This window comes from Hesperophylax consimilis, chromosome 23 (assembly GCF_061612785.1).
Source record: "Hesperophylax consimilis isolate HC1 chromosome 23, BYU_Hcon_1.0, whole genome shotgun sequence".
In the NCBI taxonomy this organism is placed as follows: Eukaryota; Metazoa; Arthropoda; class Insecta; order Trichoptera; family Limnephilidae; genus Hesperophylax; species Hesperophylax consimilis.
Window position 1 is genome coordinate 20228863 of NC_142858.1, and position 21402 is coordinate 20250264.

Consider the following 21402-nt stretch of genomic DNA (forward strand, 5'->3'; position numbering starts at 1 on the left):
GTTGTATGTTTACATTAGTAGTTCCAGTTGGTATATGAAAGGCAAACATGCTAAGTAAAACAGGGCTGTCTATATAATACCATTCAAAATTAATATCTCATTATTAAATCAGTAATTATTTAAGCGGTCTACTTTTATAGCCTTCTTGTAACTAAATTTAGAGCAATTTAACACATCTACTATTATTTCTGCGAAAGTATTGACAACTGCATGCTGGCGTATATCTATAAATAATTCATTTCTGATATTATTATAGTTTTTTTTACATTTACCCCACACAGGAGGCCCTGAGGATAATAATTTCACACAGGGGAAAACACGAAACAGTGTTACAGTTTACAGATAAAAAAAAATTGTATCGAGTTATTAGTATGCTAAGTAAAACAGGGCTGTCTATAATACCATTCCCAATTAATATTTTTTTTAAGTAGGAACCTACCTTCTTACTTATCTACCATTAGGTTATGCTAACTTATGATCTGAGTACTCATTGTGGAGCTGTAAAATGTGCAACTTTTTTTTAATAATGTAGATACCTTCAAATATTCTCTAAAATATATAATAAAATCCCCTCTCAGCTGAAATTGTGTGAATTGTCATCCTTCGGTCCAAGAGTGACAAAATGGTTGTTGGATCTAGGCAGGACTGATTCCGAAATGTTACTAAAAAATGAAATTTGAAATCACGAACGCCTCTATGTATCTTTATGTATCTTTTTTATGTATCTTTTTATGTATCTTCGTTTTAACATACTTATTTTAGCTAGTCTTAAATCCTGTATTCGTCTAGGATAACTTGAAACCTGTAAATTTGACTGACCTGAAACGGGAATCCTTCCCAGTTGGACAGTCAAAATCATAAAATGTAATCAATATTATTCTATAAAAAAAAAAATTAAAAAAATAAATGTGATGCAAGATAAAAATTACAAATAGTTTCCAAATACATTTGCATCCACAAAACGGATCATAAACCGATAGAAATGTTTATTGTGGGCGCGTCCATCCTCTGCGCCCGATTATTTTACTTCCGTTTGAGGGTTTTCAATATTTTTTTCATGTTTTACGATGAGATAAAAACCAATAGTAATTGAAGATATCTGAAATCATAGCGCTATGTAAATTAAATAGCATAAAAACAGAAATATTTTTATGAACGTCGGTAAAATTTTAAATTATCTTGGTGACATTTATAGCAATGGCTTTTGCGATTCCCGTCTCATTTGAATACTCGTTATGAATATTCGCTGAGATGCAACCATTAAAACAGATTAAAATTATTCGGCTATTTGTGTAACACTCTACTTAACAAATCTTTTTTTTTTGTTTCGTATCTTACCCACATATCCAAATCAATTCGCCTATTTTTCAGTTCCACTCAACAAACTTCTTATCAAAATTAATTTGCATAACAATATTTTAAAACCAATTCAAAATCAAGTGTACAGTGACACTGTGCTTACTGCACATACAAGGTAAGGTACCTATTATGGCACTGCATAGACCGTTCATTCAGTTAATTATTAGAATTTGGTTAAATAAATTACGTATCATTGTGCAACCTTTAGCGGTGTCTTGATATAATTAGGCGTAATTAAACGGTTAATTCAAAGGCATTACATACAAATTAAAAAATACATCAATCAATTTATATTTTTTATTATCTTACTAAAAAGTAAACTGAATTTCAATGAAGTGGGTAGGTACAGGGCTGGCCCTATGCGGGCGCAATTGGAGCAGTCCGCTCCGGGCGCCGAATTATCAAGGTGCCAAGACACTGATAATACCTAACACTTGTCCCAACACATCGCCCTTGAGATTGTTTCTCACAAAAATGGCGCTACACAAAAATTCAAATCAGTCTAAATTTTACTTTGCAAGGCGCTGCTTAGGCTCAAGGCCGTTCCTCGGTAGGTACCTACACTACCTACATGAACTTCTGAAAATTTTAAGTAAAAGGTAAATCGAAATAATTTATCCTATCTATAAAGCAAACTATGAACTCTGGCGTAGTGAAAATTGCAAACATCAAATACCAAAGGATACATTTTTTACTTATTTTATATTATACAATTGTCGGACGAGGTTGTATAAAATATCATTTTTCGTGTTATTTCGAATACTCATAAAAACGTTGGGTAAAATGCTATTCATCTGCAAGCAGGTCAATAAGGCAGTACAAAAAATTATCTTGTATGTCATAGTCGTAATAATCTGGTAAGTCGTACTCTGAATACCAATACATTCTGTGCATTATAAATTGACACTAGATTAGGCCGATAGAAAATTTTAATATGATGGTAATAATATTATTTCTTCGTATGAAGCGGTTACTTTGTGATGTGACATTATAATTTAAAATTAAACAATAACTTTGTAAACATCACTTATAGGTAAATACTTAATGTCGGCCGGGTTTCGCTACAACCGTAGCTTCATCAGGACAGTATAATAATGTCCTGATGAAGCTACGGTTGTAGCGAAACCCGGTCGACATTAAGTATTTACCTATAAGTGATGTTTACAAAGTTATTGTTTAATTTTAAAGTAATAATATTACATCAAGTTTTCAAAACAATAAGTAAGTACAAGTAACTGAAGAGATTAACCGAAATAAGATCAATTTTCACATACTTTAGGCAAAATCAATCAAACTTTTAATATTTACATTACCAGAAAATATAATATTATCATTGTACCTGCTAGATAATATTTAATATTTTATTTTATTGTATTTATTTATTTTATATATATAAATTACAAACAAAATGAACCTTTGTCTGTCCAACTCGGAAGGATTCCCGTTTCAGGAGAGCCAAATTGTGTATTTAGTACATAATATTCTTACAATGGAATGGCGATGCTGTCAGAACCAATTTTGAGAACATTGTTGATTGCATTCGAAGTGACAGGATGGTTTCTTTATCCTTGAAAGAATCGCAAAGATGTAATTTATTACCAGGGTCAATTTGGATAACATAGTAATTGCATTCAGAACAGATGAATGGTTTCTGTCGGGACATCACACAAGTCTGAGATTGCTTCCAGGGCATTTTGGAGAACATTTACAATTGTATAGTTAGTCCACATTTATAAATCAGTATAAGACATATAAATCCTATAGTACCTACTTTTTTTTAGAATTTCTTAGGTGATAGAAATTACACATTACTAAGTACAGCATGTATGGACGGACTGCGTCTGGTATCGAGGTGCTCGATATCCATCACATCGCCAGCCCTTCGGTGGCGCAAAGAGGAGGACGGAACACGATAATAAATATAAATATAATAATAAATATCTGTTAATAGTTTTTTTTTACTTTAACTAACTGTTTGTTTCTGAAATAAAAAATGAAAATAAATATGTCGATTTTTTTTTTTTTAATTATCTACCTGCTTCCTGATCAATTTTATTGGCCTGTAAGAATCAAAAGGTTTTATGTCATATGGTGACTTCGGTTTTCTTGCAAACTCAAATATTTATACGCCAGTTCAACGTTGGTATGGTAAAGCCGACCTTAAGCCTGGTTTAAGGCCGTTTTAACCATATAAACCCCGCTGTAATAAGTCTAGTTTTTCACTATTGCGATCTTACCTCATCTTATCTTATATTAACTTATCCCACGGAAATTCTAAGAAATTTTTTTAAAAAGAATCCAAACACAAATATTATCTGGTAAGACGGTACACTTTACAAAACAATATTTTGATAAAAATAAGTAAGTTATTACGAAAATATAATCAGCTGACACACGGCGAAAACTTGATGTCGGCACACGACAGGAATGGTTCAGTAATGACGGTAGCGATTCTTTTTTCAAATACGTCGTGTCGTGTTTATATTACGTAGATAGGTATTTAAGTACCTACTTATAAATCTCATTTTGGGTTTTTGGTTTAAAATAAGAGCAAATGAGAAATACACTTTTTTGAAGCAAGGTCTACTGTTCACAGAAATAATAGTTATAAACCAATTGTTTTTCTAATTTTTTTTTTAAAATCCGTAGTTTTTATATCCTATAGCAACGGAGGCGACGCCCCTTAGATTGCATTCCTAAGTATATCGATCTGAGCGTTAAACGACATTATACAACATCTGTACATTACACGACAACCATAATTCGATTTTCCCAGCAAGTAGACATACCATGTGGGTTCGAAGTGAGATTTTAATGAGGTGTTTTGGTATAAATTTATTATAAATAACCTGTCAACACTTGGAATTACTAAACTAGTATGTTATAATTAAAAATGTAACTTATAAAACTATAGTACCTACTAACTGTCGGCTTGTAAGATCCTAATAACTTGTCTATGCATATATAACTTACGTACCACGGGGCTCATTATTATCATCAAGTCACTCGTACCTACAAATAACGGCACTGTTATTTAAATCTGCCTTCGTTTTCCGACATGAAGGTACTTACTTACTTAGGACTGAGGGTAGTGAAGTCATATTTTAAGTCAATCGTTTAGAATTTCGTCTGTCTGTAAATTTGTTGGTCGTTTTTTAATGGTTTATTTAGTATTATTTTTTCAAATGTGAAATCGGCGTGTTTGTTTTAACGTTCTTATTAGAACTAGAACTAACTAACTAACTCTGCAGAAGTAGGAAGAGAGGACGGACCGACAAACAACTCCGTCTTGGCACACACTCGTTGCCTCATTCACATTCATTGCGGACTCCTGCGTCCCTTTGTTTTCTGCCGATATGATCTTAATAATATTCAATAAGAATTCGACTTCAGTATTCAAACTTTTTTTTTTTTAATGTTTCTTTATTCAATGAAATTAATAGTTACATGCATTGAGGAATTTTTCGACCACCATGCTAGGCACATGCCCGTGTTATGGTGGTCGGTTTTTGGTTTCTCAGTTAGGTAAATTACATATGTATTAATGAACCTGAACATTTAAACTGTTGATTTCCCTAAAGTAAAATAGATACATAAAAAAGAATATATAAAGTATGTAGTCATAAAATATATAAAATTACACATAAAACTATAGAGTAAGCAAATAAGAAAGGATTATTTTTATTATGGAAATCAATATGTGCTTGATTAAATTGGTAGGTACATTATTTTGCAGCAATTATGTACAAATAAATCAAAGTTAGAATTCATGTTTCAAGTCTGGCGAATTACACTGAATACTGGAGTAAATTTTTATCGTTACGGTGGTTTACTCAGCTGGTAACTAAGGTGGCACAGTAGGTACATGGTACTTGTATGCCGTACAGTGGTGCCAAACAGTTTTAAGTAATTTATGTAAATAGTTTTTAAATTTTCGGCTATTAATATTATAGTAATTATAAACAGTTCTTTACAAACAAAAACTTTTATTGTTGGTAAAACATACGGTCTTTAAAGAAATTCTTTAAAGAAATTTCGACCCTTTCCGGATATCCATTTTTGGACACCGGTTGCAAAGTGAGTAAATGTACTGGATCTTTTGATGTCGTTATTTAGTGCATTGTATATTTTTGGTGCAATGTATGTGTATTGTCTTTGTGAGAAAGTAAACTCAAAGCAAACTGTCAAAGCAGCGCGCGCATACAATTCAATGGATTAGCAATAGAGATACGATTATGTGCATTATACATATGAGCATCAAATACGGTTTTTGTACGTTGGATGCTGTCATTCATATCGTATAAATTTGACGAAGATATTGGCTTGCGGGTATCAGTGCGCATGCGCGGAAAGAACGTTCGTTCTAGCATTTTGGGTCGTTTTACATATCGCTTCCACACCACAGCGCCAGCCCTTCGGTGGCGCAAAGGGGACGACGGAACACGATGAAAGATGAATTGTGTGATGCAATGGTGAGCAAATGTTTAGACATAATTTTTATAACAGAAAGTATGAAAAAGGAGAGAAATCATTTGGTCTGAGAGACAAGATACTGAGAGGGCTTGTCAGATTGCTGTAGCGCTACTGTCTCCCAGAATATTTAAATGTATGTTGCAGTATGAATGTGTAAGTCCGAGACTAATGTGGATCAGATTCAAAACCGGCTTGACAAGGGTGTTTCTTGTTATTTGCTACGCCCCTGTTAATTCTAAAAGCGATGAAGAGAAAGATGTTTTTTGGGCTGGTGTGAATGATGTAATGAGACTAAAAAATAAGAATGAAAGGATTGTAATGGCAGGTGATTTTAAGGGTGGGTGGGAATTAGACATGATGGATTTGATTCGGCCTTAGATATGTTTGGAGATAAAATAACAAATGACAATGGGAACAGAATACTTGAAGTATGTTTATAGTGGAACCTGTATGTGTCGAATACTTTCTTCGATCATAAAGGTATCCACCAATATACATGGGAAAGGGGAAATGAGAGATCAATTATTTATTGTGTAGTAATTGACTCTAGGTTGAGAGCCGTTACCGAGGACACAAGAGTTTTCAGAGTGACTGAGGTTGAAACTGACCACTTTCTGGTAGTGTCGAGAGTAAACCTCTTTCGCGGTTGGCGCAGTAAAAATGGTATTAACTCCAAAAAACGTTAAATAATTTTAAAAACCTGCAAAACGACGTGAAAAGTAAGTATGCGAATTGTGCAGGAACCACATAAAAGTGAGTATTTGTGAATCTGCTAAAGAGGTGTGTGGAATAAGTACGCAAGGTAGGAAGTAAGATGATGCATTGTGGGATGATGAGATTAAAGCACTGGTCTCAGAGAAGTAAAAAGCACGGTTACATCTGATAGCGGCTGGCAGTGCTTCCAGCGAAGAGGGGGATCGAGCGAAAGAAGTGTGTAAGGGATGCAAGAAGAGAATAAGAGTTGGTATAAAAAAAAGTAAGAGTTAGTGAAAGAACGGAAGAAACACCTGGAAGAGGAAGAGGGATTCAAAATGACACCACTTCCAAGAAAACATTAAACTGTTTTCTTAATAGTCTTGTTTAAATATTATGTACCTACCAAGAAAACGTTTACTTCAAGGTTAGCTCTTTGAGGGGGTAATCGGTGATTGGTTAGAAAGTCGTGACGTGTCTTGAAGTTCATTTTCCACCGGGATATTTGAATTTAATGCAAAAATGTACGTCACGCGTCTCTGAATGCATTTTCAAAAGATTTACTTATAATACGTTGGTAATATTATACAGAGTTTTCCAATAAGAGGTGTTATTTTGATATTCAATTGTAAAAGATCAATGGTTTTGTTGCTTGTATGGCACGTAGCGCCGTCTTGTTGAAAGTAAACGTTGTCCAGATCAATACCATCCAATTCCGGTCATAAAAAAACATTAATCATCACTCTGGAACGTGCCGCAAACACACTTTATATTATTTTTAATGTATTAATTGTGAAATAATACAAACAAATAAAAATTTATTTGCGCACGCCGGGATTGCGAGTCGAGAGTCTTCCCCTCAACCACAGATGCTGTAATTAACTAATTAATTCACTATGGACGTGAAAACTTTACTAGAAGAGTAAAAAATATTTTTTGTTGTTTATTTATTTGTTTATATATTTATTACACCTAATGGACTTTTACATTCTAGTTTAATAGTTGAGTATCGCAGTTATTATAAATTCTTCAAAATTAAAACAATAGAGAAAACAAAATACAATGTAAAAAAATAAAATATTACAACCAAAGCGTATAATAAAATAAAATACATTGGTAAAAATGAAAAGAAGTCTCACATAAGTTATTCAAAATAAACAAAAGATTTCAAAAATTATAGATGTCTATTTGTGTCTCGATATATAAAAGAATTGAAATAAACAATATTTATATTGATTATTTTTAAGGTGAAATATATCTCCCAGATCAGAATAAGTAATCCTAAGGGGTTATATAATATAAGGGGCATAACAACGGCCTAAATGTGCCTAAATTATTGAAGTCTTTTGAAACTCTCAAAAAGAATGCAAGAGTCTTAAGGGTCTTATATACGGAAGACGTAAAAATTAAATCGACATTCAAAACGCCATGTAACATACAAATAATATACACTAGGACGCCAGAATAAATTATTTAGTATGGACGTGAAACCTTTATTAGAAGAGTTAGCAATATACGGAAGACGTAAAAATTAAATTAGAGTGAAAGGACGTCAAACCTATCTTAAAAGGAACCTATAATATACAAAAAATAAACTCTCGGACTTGAGTATATACGTGACGCAAGAAATGTATGAAAGTATAATAAACATCAAAACCTGCATTATTATCAATATTAAAAAAATATGATAGTAGCGATTATTGTGAGCAATACATAGTACAATATTCACAAAAACAATCTAAAAAAAAGCACTAGAAGTGCTGGACGCCCAAAGACGGATTTACGCATGGACGCAATAAATGTAGTGAGACCTATATGCATATATAAAACTAATACAAATAATACTAATTTATATAATTTTTATTTTAGATCTCCGTTCCATTAAGCCGGGAATACACATGCCTGTAGCTGGCACACTTGCATGCAAGCTCCTTGCACATGCCAGCTACTATCATGTGTATACGCTAACTTGCATGCCTGTACCTGCCTTGCAAGTAGATTGCACAAAATTTGATTTACTGGCATGCAAGTTGAGGGAGGGGACGAGGGGCGCTATGAAACCGTCATGTGTGAACGTCGTGACAGGTACGGGCATGCCAGTAGCTCAGTCTCTCATTAAATTAGCCACACATTGTACTGCCAATTGCAATACGATGATATTTAATTCACTTCGAATGTTTTCCATTGCCAAAAAGCTTGAGACTACTCAGTCTCAGAGTGATTTGAGACACGTACTGTCTAGTGACTGGCATGTGTATACGTCTTGCAAATACAGGCATGCAAGGACACAACTTGCATGCAAGTTTTACTTGCATGTGTATTCTCATTGCGCCAGTAACTTGTACATGCCATTAACATGCATGCAAGCTACTGTTCCATTTTACAGGCATGTGTATCGCCGCCTTTATTCGTGCAGCTGTCCAATTATCGGTGGCTGACGGATTTGGATGCACGGGTGTCGGTAGGCAAGTCTGGAGATCTTTTGTGGAATAACAGCAGAATCCAGCCAACATAATATGAATCTGCTTCTCCAATCCGCTCGCCAAGCTCATTCTTGACGGGACTGCCCCGTGATAGGGGGTAAACTGCTCTCGATACGCGGCTTGTATATTTTTATGTTTCAATCATACTTCCACTTGTAAGTGTTGTTTTCCTTTTTCATTATTTAATTTTAGATGCCAAACCACCAGGCGAACACATCTCTGATGTGTTCTTATTTGTGTTAGGTACTAATATTGTAAGTATGCATGCATTATTTCTTACTAACAATCTTGCATGCAGGGACATTGGAGGGTCTAGAATCGTTTTAAACAAATTAGAGTCAGGAGGTTAAACAATCAGTTTCCTCATACAGCCGTTGGGAAACGGTGGGTCCCCTTCAATGCTTCTCCAAGTATTGTTCCTTTCCCCATCACGGGGGCGGATAGACACTGTGCTTGCATCCAGTAAGGTGACAATAATCCGGTGCAGCCGTCCTACGAACGAATCGATGCAAGGAAATTTTTCAGCAAATCCCCCGAGAGCAACTTTCTTCAGTGTGACAAGGTTCATTTTCATCTCTCTGGAGCTGACAATGGAGCGGCCACCTTAAAGATAAGGTTTTCAAAAATCCACATTCCATTCCCCAAACGCAGCCACATCCATCGAAATGTGCCGATAATCATGCGAAAACTTCAGAGATCGCCTTCATAAATGTAATGCTGCTGACGGCCGCCATCTTGTTGATATAATTTTCTAAACGTGATGTAAGAAATGGGATTACTTATTAGTTTGAATAAAACAAAGCATTTTTCTCTAAGTTGTAAAAGTTGTCAAAACTCATCAGTCAGCTCCGCCCCAGCCAAAAAAGACGAGGAAAGAATTGTGATTACCGCATATTAGTCTCAATTCTGCGATAACCTCGTAGCCTATGGAACTATGGCATCCCCTACTGGAGTAAGTAAGGAGAGCGAAGGAAGTGCAAAATAACTATTATTAAATATAACTCTCACGAAGAAACGGAAAAGCGCCGAAAACGAAAAATTTTCATTGCATCCCCAATTAAGGTATGTGTCCGGTGTGGTTAAAGGGAAAGAAATATGAATTATTATTATAAACACACGGAAAAAGCGCCACAGATGAAAATTTATCTAGGTGCAAATCAATAAATGCTGTAGATTTTTATTTTTCGGAGTCCGTATTCCAACAATATTTAAACGAAAATCCTTAAGTATTTTCTTAAACGGAAATATTTTTGTATTAAGATGGAAACCTTTAAAAAATATCAATCCGAGAGGACAAATGAGTCCGATTTCCACCCAGGCGTCGCGAGTTTAACCTACTGTCATCCTTCATTGCACATGAAACATTTTCCGCTCGCCTAAAAATATTAAATATTTTTTTACGAGTTCTGGGTCCTAAATGTTATAAATATTTCCAACCGCATTAATGCGGAGTGCGGATTGCCTATCAACCCCCGTGTGTATCTGTATTTTTGTATCCATTGATTATTTATTGACCTAGTACCCCGTGACGGGCGTCCACCGCGCACGCGCGTCAAAGTGCATCAGAAAACTACCCCGACAGTAGCGCGCGCCACCCTCAGTCGGCCGCGAGAACAGTGTCGCCGTCTGACAGTGGCGGAGGGTTTTTGACTTGTTTTCCGACGTTCGACGCGAGTTTTAGTGGTTATTTCCATTAATTTTTACCTTTGGTTAAACTACTGAGTGTGCTCGTTTCGCTTATGTCGCCTTCTGTCAAAAAACAAGCACTTTTCATGTCCATAATCCGGTGGTGCAGTCGCCTCGGCGGCGTAATAAAACGACTCTAGAAAATCGATTGGCTAGTGTAATACTGGTGTATATAACTACTATCAACCAGACACATTTCACCGAAATACATATTTCGTGGGGCATTTGTCCGTGATCTTTTTAAATCCCGGTTTGTCAAACTAATTCCAACAGTGCATAGCCGGGCGGAAAAATCGATTTTCTCGACGGAGAATGTTGTTATTATCCGGCCGAACGTGACGCGTGTCTTGTGTTGCTTGCTCTCGAATAAACATTGTTAGTGCGTGATTATCTTAGGCTGTGAAACTCTTGGTAGAATCAACTTGGAAAGTGAGTGGTTGGACATACACACATTGTAGAATATTGGTGTTTCACAGGGAGGTCGACCACTGGTGCAGTGCACGGCGCGCGCAGCGACCCGGGCAGGCACTAGGCGCTAGGTGGTGCAACCAGGCGCTACCTCGAGAGACGTCCTCGCCATCAGGGCTTGGAGCGTCCCGTCTGGCAGCCGCCGCAGCACCATGTGCAACATCCATAACATGATGGGCCGCCCTCATTCTCCTGGAGGATGGTGCGAAAATATAGCTCTTAAGGCAAACAAAGGAAATATTATTTACTGCCCTAACTTCATAGGTAAGTGTTGCCCTGAACGGATTTGTATTTGGATTTTGCTTTATAATGTGTCTTGCGTAAAAAAAAAATATGACTACCACTTTTTTCCATGTGTTCTCTGTCTGCCATGTTGTTGCGATATTTACCTCCCCCTCCCCCCTCCCCCTCCCCGAAATACCGACTATTTCCCTTCGTTGCATTAGTAGCTTTAGCATTTCACATTGTTTAGATTTTTTAAGAACATATTCATTGCATTTAATAAATAAAACCTGCAATAAATGTATATAATATGAAACCTAATATTCCAGCCTCCATGTATGGAGCACCACGTTAGCTGACCATATTTTAATAATAATTACAATAATTGTATATAATATTTCAGTATCCATGTGTGGAACTTCATGTTAGTTGACCATTTTTCAATAATAATTGCAATAAATGTACACAAGTATTTATGAAACTTAATTTATAGCGTAACTTCAATTGTTTTATATCTACTTATCTGTATATTTTTGACATTGTTTAAGATTTAATAAGTGTAAGTTGATGCGCTAAATCTACGGATTAACATTATTTAGTCATTGAAATATTTTTATGAGATCCATTCATATTTATTTTGAGTTTTAAAGAAAATCTCACTGGAAAAGAAGACTATAGATTGTGCGCACATGAAAGTAAACTAATTTAATAAATGGCGCTGGCGGCATGCAAGACGTTACAATAATATTATACGCGAGCAATCTCATTATCATGTGTTAGCGGTTCTGTCCTTTGAAACATTTTCCTTTTTTATGTTTATATTTGGCGAAAAGTAATAACTAACTTATTGTTTCATAATTAATTTTTTTATTATTTTATTGTTCATAATGCGACTTATAAATACAGCTCTGTGCTAAATTTTCTAAGTAATGTACGGCATAACTTCTGAAAAAGTTCTGATGCTGACTTTGAACAGATCACAAGTGTACCCCACTGTTGAGTTTGGAAGTCACATGTGGATTGGAGCCTAAAATACCTGAAAAAATACTTTACTCTGTGTAGAAATGAAGGTGAATTTGATAATTCCCTAAACAGATTGCAGTCTATGAAGCACAGACTTTAGATGGGAATGCTCTCCTTGTTCTAGCGGTATTTCGATGGAAGATGCTCTGAGAAACTAGAATCATTGATCTCTTTGGCACCGACGCACAGTCGGAGTCATTCCAAACATGTGCCCAAAATTTGTATGTATATGGTTTTCATGGGTCGTTTCTATTACTCTATCATGTGTTTAACAGCTCAGCTGTGTGAATGTTTGTTGATACTTTGTACATATGATTTGTTTCAACTAACAAAATGGAATAAATCTTATTAATAAGTTACTAATACGCAGAACTGGCATCCTGCGAATAACATTGTATGCATGGACATTTTGTATGGAGGTCTTGTTTTGAAATTGTAAATGAAGACTCGTTTTATCAAAAAAATTAGCGTTCTTGCGAGAGCTCTGAAGGGGTACAATAAGTACCTAAAACAGGTTGTGGAAGTGGTGGGCCTCCTCCAGCTCAGCTGTGTAATGATTTGCCGGCTCCTACAATGTCTCTTCAAGACTAAGGTTTTCTCAAAAAAGTTCTCCACACAGCAATCCCTAAGATATCATAAGCCCTAAGAGAAACCATTTCCCTTATTGCTTCCTTTGGGAAATCAATACAAAAAGCGAATGTACTTCTAGATATGTATTGTAGTATTTTAACCTGTGACATCACACTCATCATTTGTGTGTATTTGTATTACTTCCACAGAAAACTGTGACTTGTTGAAGGATATGTGACAATACAATATGGCCCACGACCTTGCGTACTACACTAAGTTCCCTGAACGGGGAAACTACGGCCACCTGTTCCATAATGCATTTCTGGAGTTCAAGGAGGAAAGGTACCCAGCCTGATTTGTTGAAACATCATTATAATTTTTAAATGTTGGTATATCTCGATAATCATGTGGTTGTAATATGGTTGTTTAAGCAGGAGGATCAAGCTGCCGTCGGGGCGGTCCAACCTGCTGGAGGAGCCGCCCATCATTGCACGTAACCCGTCCCACTTCGCAGTGCTGGCGGCGGTGCGGGAATCAGTGCTCACCAAATGGAGCACTTATTTCCACACACTGCTGGATGCTTCCGGAGAAGACAGTGATGCCGAGGAACCCATCCCGGTCAAAAAACCCGATTTACTTCCCAAGGTGGGTACCAGTCAGGTTCCACGCTAACTTTTGTGAGCTAACTCACCTAACACGAAACTAATTTAATTCCTTTGCAGGTGGTCAACATTGGACTTGTCTCCCTGTTTTCGCTAATCTCTGAAGTTGGAACAACTAATCCTGGAATATGTCAAAAGGCACTGTCTTCCTTGCTAGAGATTCTCGAGGGGTACAAGCCAGAAGATTTGGCCAAAGAACCCTCGGAGGTAAATATTCATCAAATTCTTACCTGTAAAAGGTGGAGTAAGTAAATAAAATATATTCAGTTTACTCATCAAGAACTTGTTTTAGGTAATGGAGAGTTTGTTCGGCCTCCTACTGCAGCTGAGTGACTTGCGCAAGCACGATGGAGTGGCTGCCGTGGCAAGTTCATGTCTCTTGTCGCTGTCCATCTCACGCAGCAACACCACACAACTGCTCACCGCCATCTGCCAGTCCATCATGGCCAGAGATATTGTTATCAAGGTACCTACCATCAGATCCATCTACTAAAAGTTGACAATGAAGCCTTAATTTAATCTTTTAGTGTTGAAGTAGGGTTAGAAAAAAACGGTTCATTTGCATTTTTATTTGAATTCCTTTAAGAGTGATACGAATTAGGTTAGGTCGTTTCAAACTCACATCACTTTTACTGAGACCACCAGTCAAGTTTTTGTGACCCTGCAAGACAGCAGATCTGATCACATTAACTTTGATTAAAAGTTAAAAAGGGCGAACATTCGGTATTTAACGGAGATATCAAATGTGATGGGCTTTGAAACACCCTAACTTTAATATAAGGTATAGTAAATAAAATGTATGTGTTTAACAAATTATAATCATTACAATAATGTTTATGTACCATTCCAGATACCAAAAAACATGAAGACATTCCAACGGCTGGCCCAAAACTACATCCTGGGCACAGCCTCCTTTCGCTACTGGCTCTGCTGCGGCGTGACGGAGGATAACCGCGCCTTCTCCTTCCCCGTGCCACAAGTTCCGTCCGGGGATTCGGACTCACCCAACAGCCCCATCGTATACGGCTTACAGTCTGACTGCAATTACCTTTACTTCCACACTTCCGCTGGCCTGCTCAAGGTGGGCACCGGCTTTGGGTTCACCGTTATGGGCTACCTTTATTGTCACAACCCTCACACTTTTGGGGACGACCCACGAGTGCGCATAATGCACCACAAGGTAAGTTAATCCCTATGATCCTTCTGTTGCCTCTCTTTCATGTAATTATATATTGTCTTCTTAATTCGTAGAATGCGTGACTACCATTTGTCAAATTTCACAGGAGGAGCAAAAAACCTTTTAGTGAAAAAAAGACAGGTTATTATTTTTATTTATGTTCAGAACATACCATATTTTTCTGTATTTTTTTTTTGATCATTAAAAATTTGTAATTTAAGGCTTTCTATTTTAACAGTTGGGAAGTTTACTTAATTCTTCAAAATGATGCACATTTTACTAATTTGTGTAAAAACAAAACGGAATTTTTTACAAATTTAGGAGTTTTCCTATTCGAAACTGGACTAATTTTAACTCTACATGGCATTAAAATCTTATTTACGCAGACTACGAATTAAACTGACGATATGTCATACGAGGAAGAGGGAGAGGTTACAACAGAGGGTATACATTTGAATTTGACACCTTTTTTCAATTGTTACATCATGTAACATTATGCTTTCAGAATACGCTGTATGCCTTCATTAAGGAGCAGTCCTTATGGTTTATTGTGTCAAAACGGAATTTGACAGCTGATGTGTTCCATCTGGATTGGAAGGCGATTGACCTCAATCATGTCAATATGTTCGCTGACTCTCATCACATGGGGGTTATCTGCCCTACAGAAGAGGTATGAACAATGTTTAATGTTTATAGCTTTATATTTTATTTACCCATGCCAGCTGGAGTGAAAAATAGTAAATAAAAAAAATTGCTCGTTGTCACTCAAACAGTGAAATGCAAACTTTCACACAAGTTGGCGCTTGAATAGATGGCCGCTTAATAAAGTGTATAATAAAATGGCCGCTTTATTAATTCCGGGGAAGAATTTATGAAGTTCACAGGGCGTTGCCGGAGGCCCTAGTTTAGCAGACTTTCAAGTGAGAAGAGCCAAGTTGTCAAGGAAATAGATTAACAAATGTATCAGAAAGCCATATAATCAGCAATTTTATGTGAGTTCTGTATAAAATAATGAGATAGAATATGTGAAAAAATTTTGCCCTAAAAGAGATGAGTTGGTGACACTGATAAAAGATAAAAGTTTGTTCAGCAACTCCATCTTATAAGGCTGGTTGAGTGGAGGCGAAATTGGAGTTGACATCTGAAAAGCCGCAAACGCCAATGTAAAGAGCAGCGGTCTGGTACTTCGATGACCCTTTTGTCTCCCAAAATATAACAGAAGAAGAATGTTAATCAACTTAACATTGTTTGTGTGACAGGGAGGAATGGTGCTGAAGCTGTGTCAGGTGGTGGGAGAGAGCCGCGAGCAGCGCGAGGTGGTGGTGCAGCGCAAGGTGCTGCTGAACCTGTGGCAGCACTCCTGCTACAGCCTAGGCGGCCCCGAGCACGCGACCCAGAGCGCTGTGGTGCTTACTGCGGCCGGCGCGGAGGACGAGCCCATGGGCATCACGGCCGGTCAGGACTTCACACTGATCCGGATGTCGTCTGGCAGAGTTAGTTCAACATTAAATTTATAAATATGAGCATTTAATTGTTCACTCACCTTCTTAAACAGCGTGTCAGGTTTTAATAGAAGGATTCATGAATCGACACAAACTAAACTTTAACTATTATGTTTGTTGACTGATATCTTTTTGCAGGTGTTTTACAATGGGACCGCCAATAATGTTGCCTTCAAGACCAACTGGCACCATGTGTGCAAGTGGAAGCAGCTGGTAATGGCTAAAGGAACAAAGGTTGTGGAAGTAGCAGTGGGTCACGAAGGGCAGCATGCGCTGTTCCTCACAGATGACGGCAAGCCTCTTTTTTCAGGGGTGGCACGACGCGGCGAGGATGGTGAGGCGCCAAAGGCTCGTCGCCAGCCTAAACCGCTACGCAACAAAAAGTTCTCAAAGGTAAAACTTCTATATTCTTGTCACATCCGTACAGAATGAAGTAAATGCACAGAAATAAAATACAATAAAGCTGGGTAGACAGATGCACATTGTGTAACAATAATTCGAGATTATTATTGGAAGCAGTTCACCAAACAAGAGAGAGATTCCTCAAGTTGTAACTGAAGCAAAAAGTTTGGTTTATTTTGTAAATTGTTAACTCTATCTATTTCAGTTGGAACACCATGAAGTCATCACGGCGGTTGCCTGTAACTATGGTTCCTCAGCGCTCGTTACCAAGAAGGGGCAACTCTTCATGTTCGGGAAGGACACACAGCACTGTGATGCCACGGGGCTTGTCAGGGGAATGACTCACATCGTTGTCACCAAGGTCCTACCAAAATATTACTTTTATTTATCATCCTATTTCTTATTGACTATAATAATAGGTGTGTCATTGTCATATTATCATGAGAGCATTGAGAGTTAACTGAGTGGTTGTGTTGTAGGTGGCTCTAGGTAAGGCGCATGCGGTGTTGCTGACCAAAGACGGCGGAGTTTACACCTTTGGAATAAACAACAAAGGACAGTGTGGGCGCTTCTCCAACCTCTCTCGTAAGTATTTTGCCAAATAGGTATTGTTATACAATTTTACCACATAGTAAATTTATTTTTTGTTAATACGGTAAACTTATGTTAACAAGACAAGGTTTTCATGCAAAACATAAAGAATAAAAAATTATTACATGCAAGATGGTGCAGGTTCAACTCCCGTCGGCGGCATTTATTTTTTCTCGGGAGATTTTTCAATTTATATTTGTGTTTCAGGTGAATAATTATTGCTTATTATAATTCGACATTAAATCCTTTACATTTTTTTCACAGGAATAACAAAGATGTGCTCACCCGACAATCATAAGTGGAAGCAAGATCTGTGCATGATATGCACTCAGTGCCTCAAGTGCACTGGCTTCCTGGGGAAATGCCAAAGTCAGCACAATAAGTTTGAACCAGGACAGTGAGTATAAGATCTCCTCCATTGATAATAAGATATATTATTTAATAGTTATCAAAAATGGATCTAAACTACCTGAGAGCAACATTTTACATAATATTGATTACATATGTGTGTATGTTGCAGGGTATGTGGCTGTGGAGAAGGGGACAGCGGGTGTGAGGTGTGCGGGGCGTGCCGCTCTTGTGCTGAGCCACCGTCGTGCGCTCCCTCCACCTCACGCAGTAAGTTACCACCGTGCTCTTACAACATCTGCTTAGTAGTAAAGTCTGAGAAAATATGCTTGTAATGTATGCCTTGCCTTACAGCTCCTCCCAAACGTGCTAGGAAGAGTAGCCAGGGGGATGGGAATGGCGTGAGAAGTCAGTCATACTCTGAGAGAAAATCAGCCGAAGATGGGGAGCCTGCAGATAGCTCCGCCCAGCGAGCCAGCTGCCTGCCCCCGGCTCAGTTGGACTTGGCTGGCAATAAGATGGTGCAGGTCGCCTGCGGACTTCACCACTCCGTGTTGCTCTCCACCTCCGGTGAGGTGTTCGCCTTTGGCTCCAACCAGCACGGCCAACTCGGGACTGGCGATAGCAACCCTCGCAGTTGCCTGGTGAAGATGAAGGTGCCTCTAGCACTACAGGTGGCTGCTGGCTCCAACCACACAGTGGTGCTAACACGCAACGGAGAGGTCTTCACTGTGGGAAGTAACAATGTAAGTAGGCTCAACTATTATGGCTTATTATCCAATCAAACCAAATTTAACCGTATTATCTAATCCAGCCTGACTTTTGGTTGATTTTGGAATAATGTGCCCTGTTTTCGAGAGCCTTGCAGTGCCCATCACATCAATTCTGCCCTGATGTTGTGTACCTCATGTGTACGCAAGACTGTATAAATCGTTAACACAAGGAGGACAACAAAAAACAACAGGGATTATTGCTTCGAAAATCAATCAACATACATACATAATACTTTTGACCTTGAGAATCTTAAATCATGTCTAACTTTAAGGAGTTCAATGTTATTTGTAACGTTATACTAATCTATAATTGCAGCGAGGACAACTGGGCCGGGACTCAGACAGTGTGGTACCTTCGCCAGTGGTGCACCTGGGGCCGGCCAGCGGCTGTCGGGCCAAGTGGGTTGGGGCCTCGGCGGACGAAACATTCATCAAGTTGGACCAAGCTGTCATCAACACCCAACTGCTGCAGTCCTCCTACATTACAGGAGACCGGCATTGTTTATGTGAGTACCTTCCTATTACATACAGTGTATAACCACTATATGTAATATGAATATTATCATTAAAGCAACTTCTTTGTTTGAGTGGGATAATAATCCAGATTCTATTGTGTTTCAGTCATTATCCCTAACGAAGATCAAGACACCTACAAGCAATTGATGATCAACAAGAAGGATGGAAAATCAGAAACTTTTAACAAGAGAAAGCACATCAACTTTGCAAAAAGTTTGCTCAGCTTGGACTCGGCATATGACATCATGTGGCAATATGAAAACAAAAGTGAATCTGTCATTTGTCACCATTTATTAATATCTAACAGCTTGAACTATTCATATTGCAGTGTAAATTTGCCTACAATACAATTTCAACCTAACCACATGGAGGTCATGCCTGTTACTAAAAAGATGAATATCATGAATTCAGAGTTGTCTCTGCCAAAAGACGAGCATAGTTACGATGCCAAGGATCATGCAGCTCTCAATATGCTGGCATGCTTAGAAAACATATTTGTTTCGGATAGACTGAGGTTATAATCATTCTTCTTTCTATGTACCAGTTGAGTATATATTCAATTGAAGAGTGCTCCACTAAACTTAGTATGACTTGTTTCAGCTTCGTTATGTTTGACGACCAGGGTGCCCTAGAGCCGGCTATGGAGCCCAAACTGCCTGAGGAAGACTTCCTCTTTGTAAACCGTTTCCAGGACCTGGGCAGTGGTTGGGGTTATGGGGACACCAACATTGAGGCCATTCGCTTCACTGTAGATGCAGACATTATCTTGGGTAAACTATAACCATCTACTCATGTACTACTATAATATCGACGGCTTAAAGTCAAACTACCATTCTCTTTGTTCATTACTACTATTTTTCAGTTTGTATTTTTTGCTTTGTACTGCATTATTGATGGATAATAGTCTGTAAATAAATAAAATAAAAATAAACTATGTCATCCACAAAAACATACAAATAATTCTACGTTTTAAAGTCAAATAACGTTTTGGATCAATAATTCGAGGGCTTAAAGTCAAGCAATGTTATCTACAAGAAACCTTTCAGTACTAATTATTATTAGAACCTTTATCTTATTGAATATAAAGTTGTACAACTTTAAGCCCTCTCTGTAAGTTTTTAAATTCCAAAAAAGATTTTTTTTTTTTTAAGACAATATCAATACATTTGTTATACGGAAACGTTAATTATTTGAGAATAAAAGTATCTGTTGAAATGAAAGGTAAAATCATTGAAAAGTGAGAATGAGGTGAAAGCGTGACTGATCTAGCACAGTCATACAATCAGTCTACGTCAACGATTCGCACTATTCTCAAGAACAAGGACAAAATTAAGAGTGGAGGGATTAAGATTATGGATGGAGGGTCAAGAATGTCTACGAAACGGTTACCTATTCTTGATGAAAGTGAAAGTGAAATGGTGAAAGGTTGCTTCTCATATGGATAAACGAAAAGCAATTGCAAGGCAACACTATTAACGAAAACATCATTTGTGAGACGGCGAAAGTTGTTTTCGCCGACCTTGTTAAGAAGACGCCAGGATCATCAACTGCCGAAAAAGAAGTACATTTTAAGTCAAGGTTGCTTGCCTCAAGATGATTGACAAGGTGTGGGAAGGGGTTACCAAGATAACCCTCACTTCTGCTTGGGAGAAGCTTTGGCCAGAGAGAGTTGTCGAATGTGATTTTTAGAAGTTTGAGGAATCAACGAGATTGTGTCTTTGGCCAATCCCATAGGACTGGAGGTGGATAACAACAATATTTATTTATTTATTTTTATATAATTATGGCCCTTTTGCTTTTAAATATGATACTTTTACCTTTTTTACACTTAAAAAACAGCTAAAATTATACTTACGAACTGAACCATGTATTCCTACAATACAATAAGATATCTTGGAGTACTGCTAGATTCTAAAATGTTATGGAGCATATTGAAAATATTTTAGAAAAACTTTGTAAACAATTGACACACACACACAATTCATAAACACACACACACTAATTCTGCTATATGTAAGGTCACAACTCGAGTTTGCGTGTGTCATTTGGAATCCTCAATATCAAACATACATTGATCATATTGAAAATATCCAAAAAAAAATTATTAAACACCTATCGTATCGCTTTAGTGATCATAGGTTTGACCCTATCGCTTTAAAAAAAGGTAGAAAAATTTCTGATGCCCCTCTGAATTTCTTATACAAAATCGTAAACAATCTTGTTGATTCATCATATCTGTTAGAAAAGATTGCATTTCGTTGTCCTCAGCACAACACCAGATGGAACGACTTATTTAAAACACCACTCTGAAAATCCAAATATGCACAAAACTCTTTAATGGGACATATCTGTACAACTCACAATGCCTCTATAGATTATCAGCTTCTCAAAAAGTTTTGGAATTGTTGATAGTATGCATATTGGTCTATAATTAGTGACTGCATTTTTATCCCC

At 37.4% G+C, this 21402-nt stretch overlaps 1 protein-coding gene across 3 annotated transcripts in view; it reads left to right on the plus strand.

Moving 5' to 3' along the window:
• The first annotated feature begins 10632 nt into the window (after positions 1-10632).
• The window catches only part of hiw (MYC binding protein highwire), a 116200-nt gene continuing 105430 nt past the window's right edge, over positions 10633-21402 (plus strand). For all 3 annotated transcript variants that reach the window (XM_089645845.1, XM_089645846.1, XM_089645847.1), the window contains exons 1-17: positions 10633-11426; positions 13187-13319; positions 13409-13622; positions 13700-13846; positions 13932-14105; positions 14490-14819; positions 15322-15486; positions 16076-16309; positions 16457-16711; positions 16926-17081; positions 17200-17305; positions 17576-17708; positions 17832-17929; positions 18014-18405; positions 18749-18938; positions 19054-19462; positions 19549-19718. In XM_089645845.1, coding sequence (XP_089501971.1) covers positions 13225-13319; positions 13409-13622; positions 13700-13846; positions 13932-14105; positions 14490-14819; positions 15322-15486; positions 16076-16309; positions 16457-16711; positions 16926-17081; positions 17200-17305; positions 17576-17708; positions 17832-17929; positions 18014-18405; positions 18749-18938; positions 19054-19462; positions 19549-19718 — 3268 coding nt within the window. In that variant the 5' untranslated portion in view covers positions 10633-11426; positions 13187-13224. The remainder of the gene's footprint in view (positions 11427-13186; positions 13320-13408; positions 13623-13699; positions 13847-13931; positions 14106-14489; positions 14820-15321; positions 15487-16075; positions 16310-16456; positions 16712-16925; positions 17082-17199; positions 17306-17575; positions 17709-17831; positions 17930-18013; positions 18406-18748; positions 18939-19053; positions 19463-19548; positions 19719-21402) is intronic.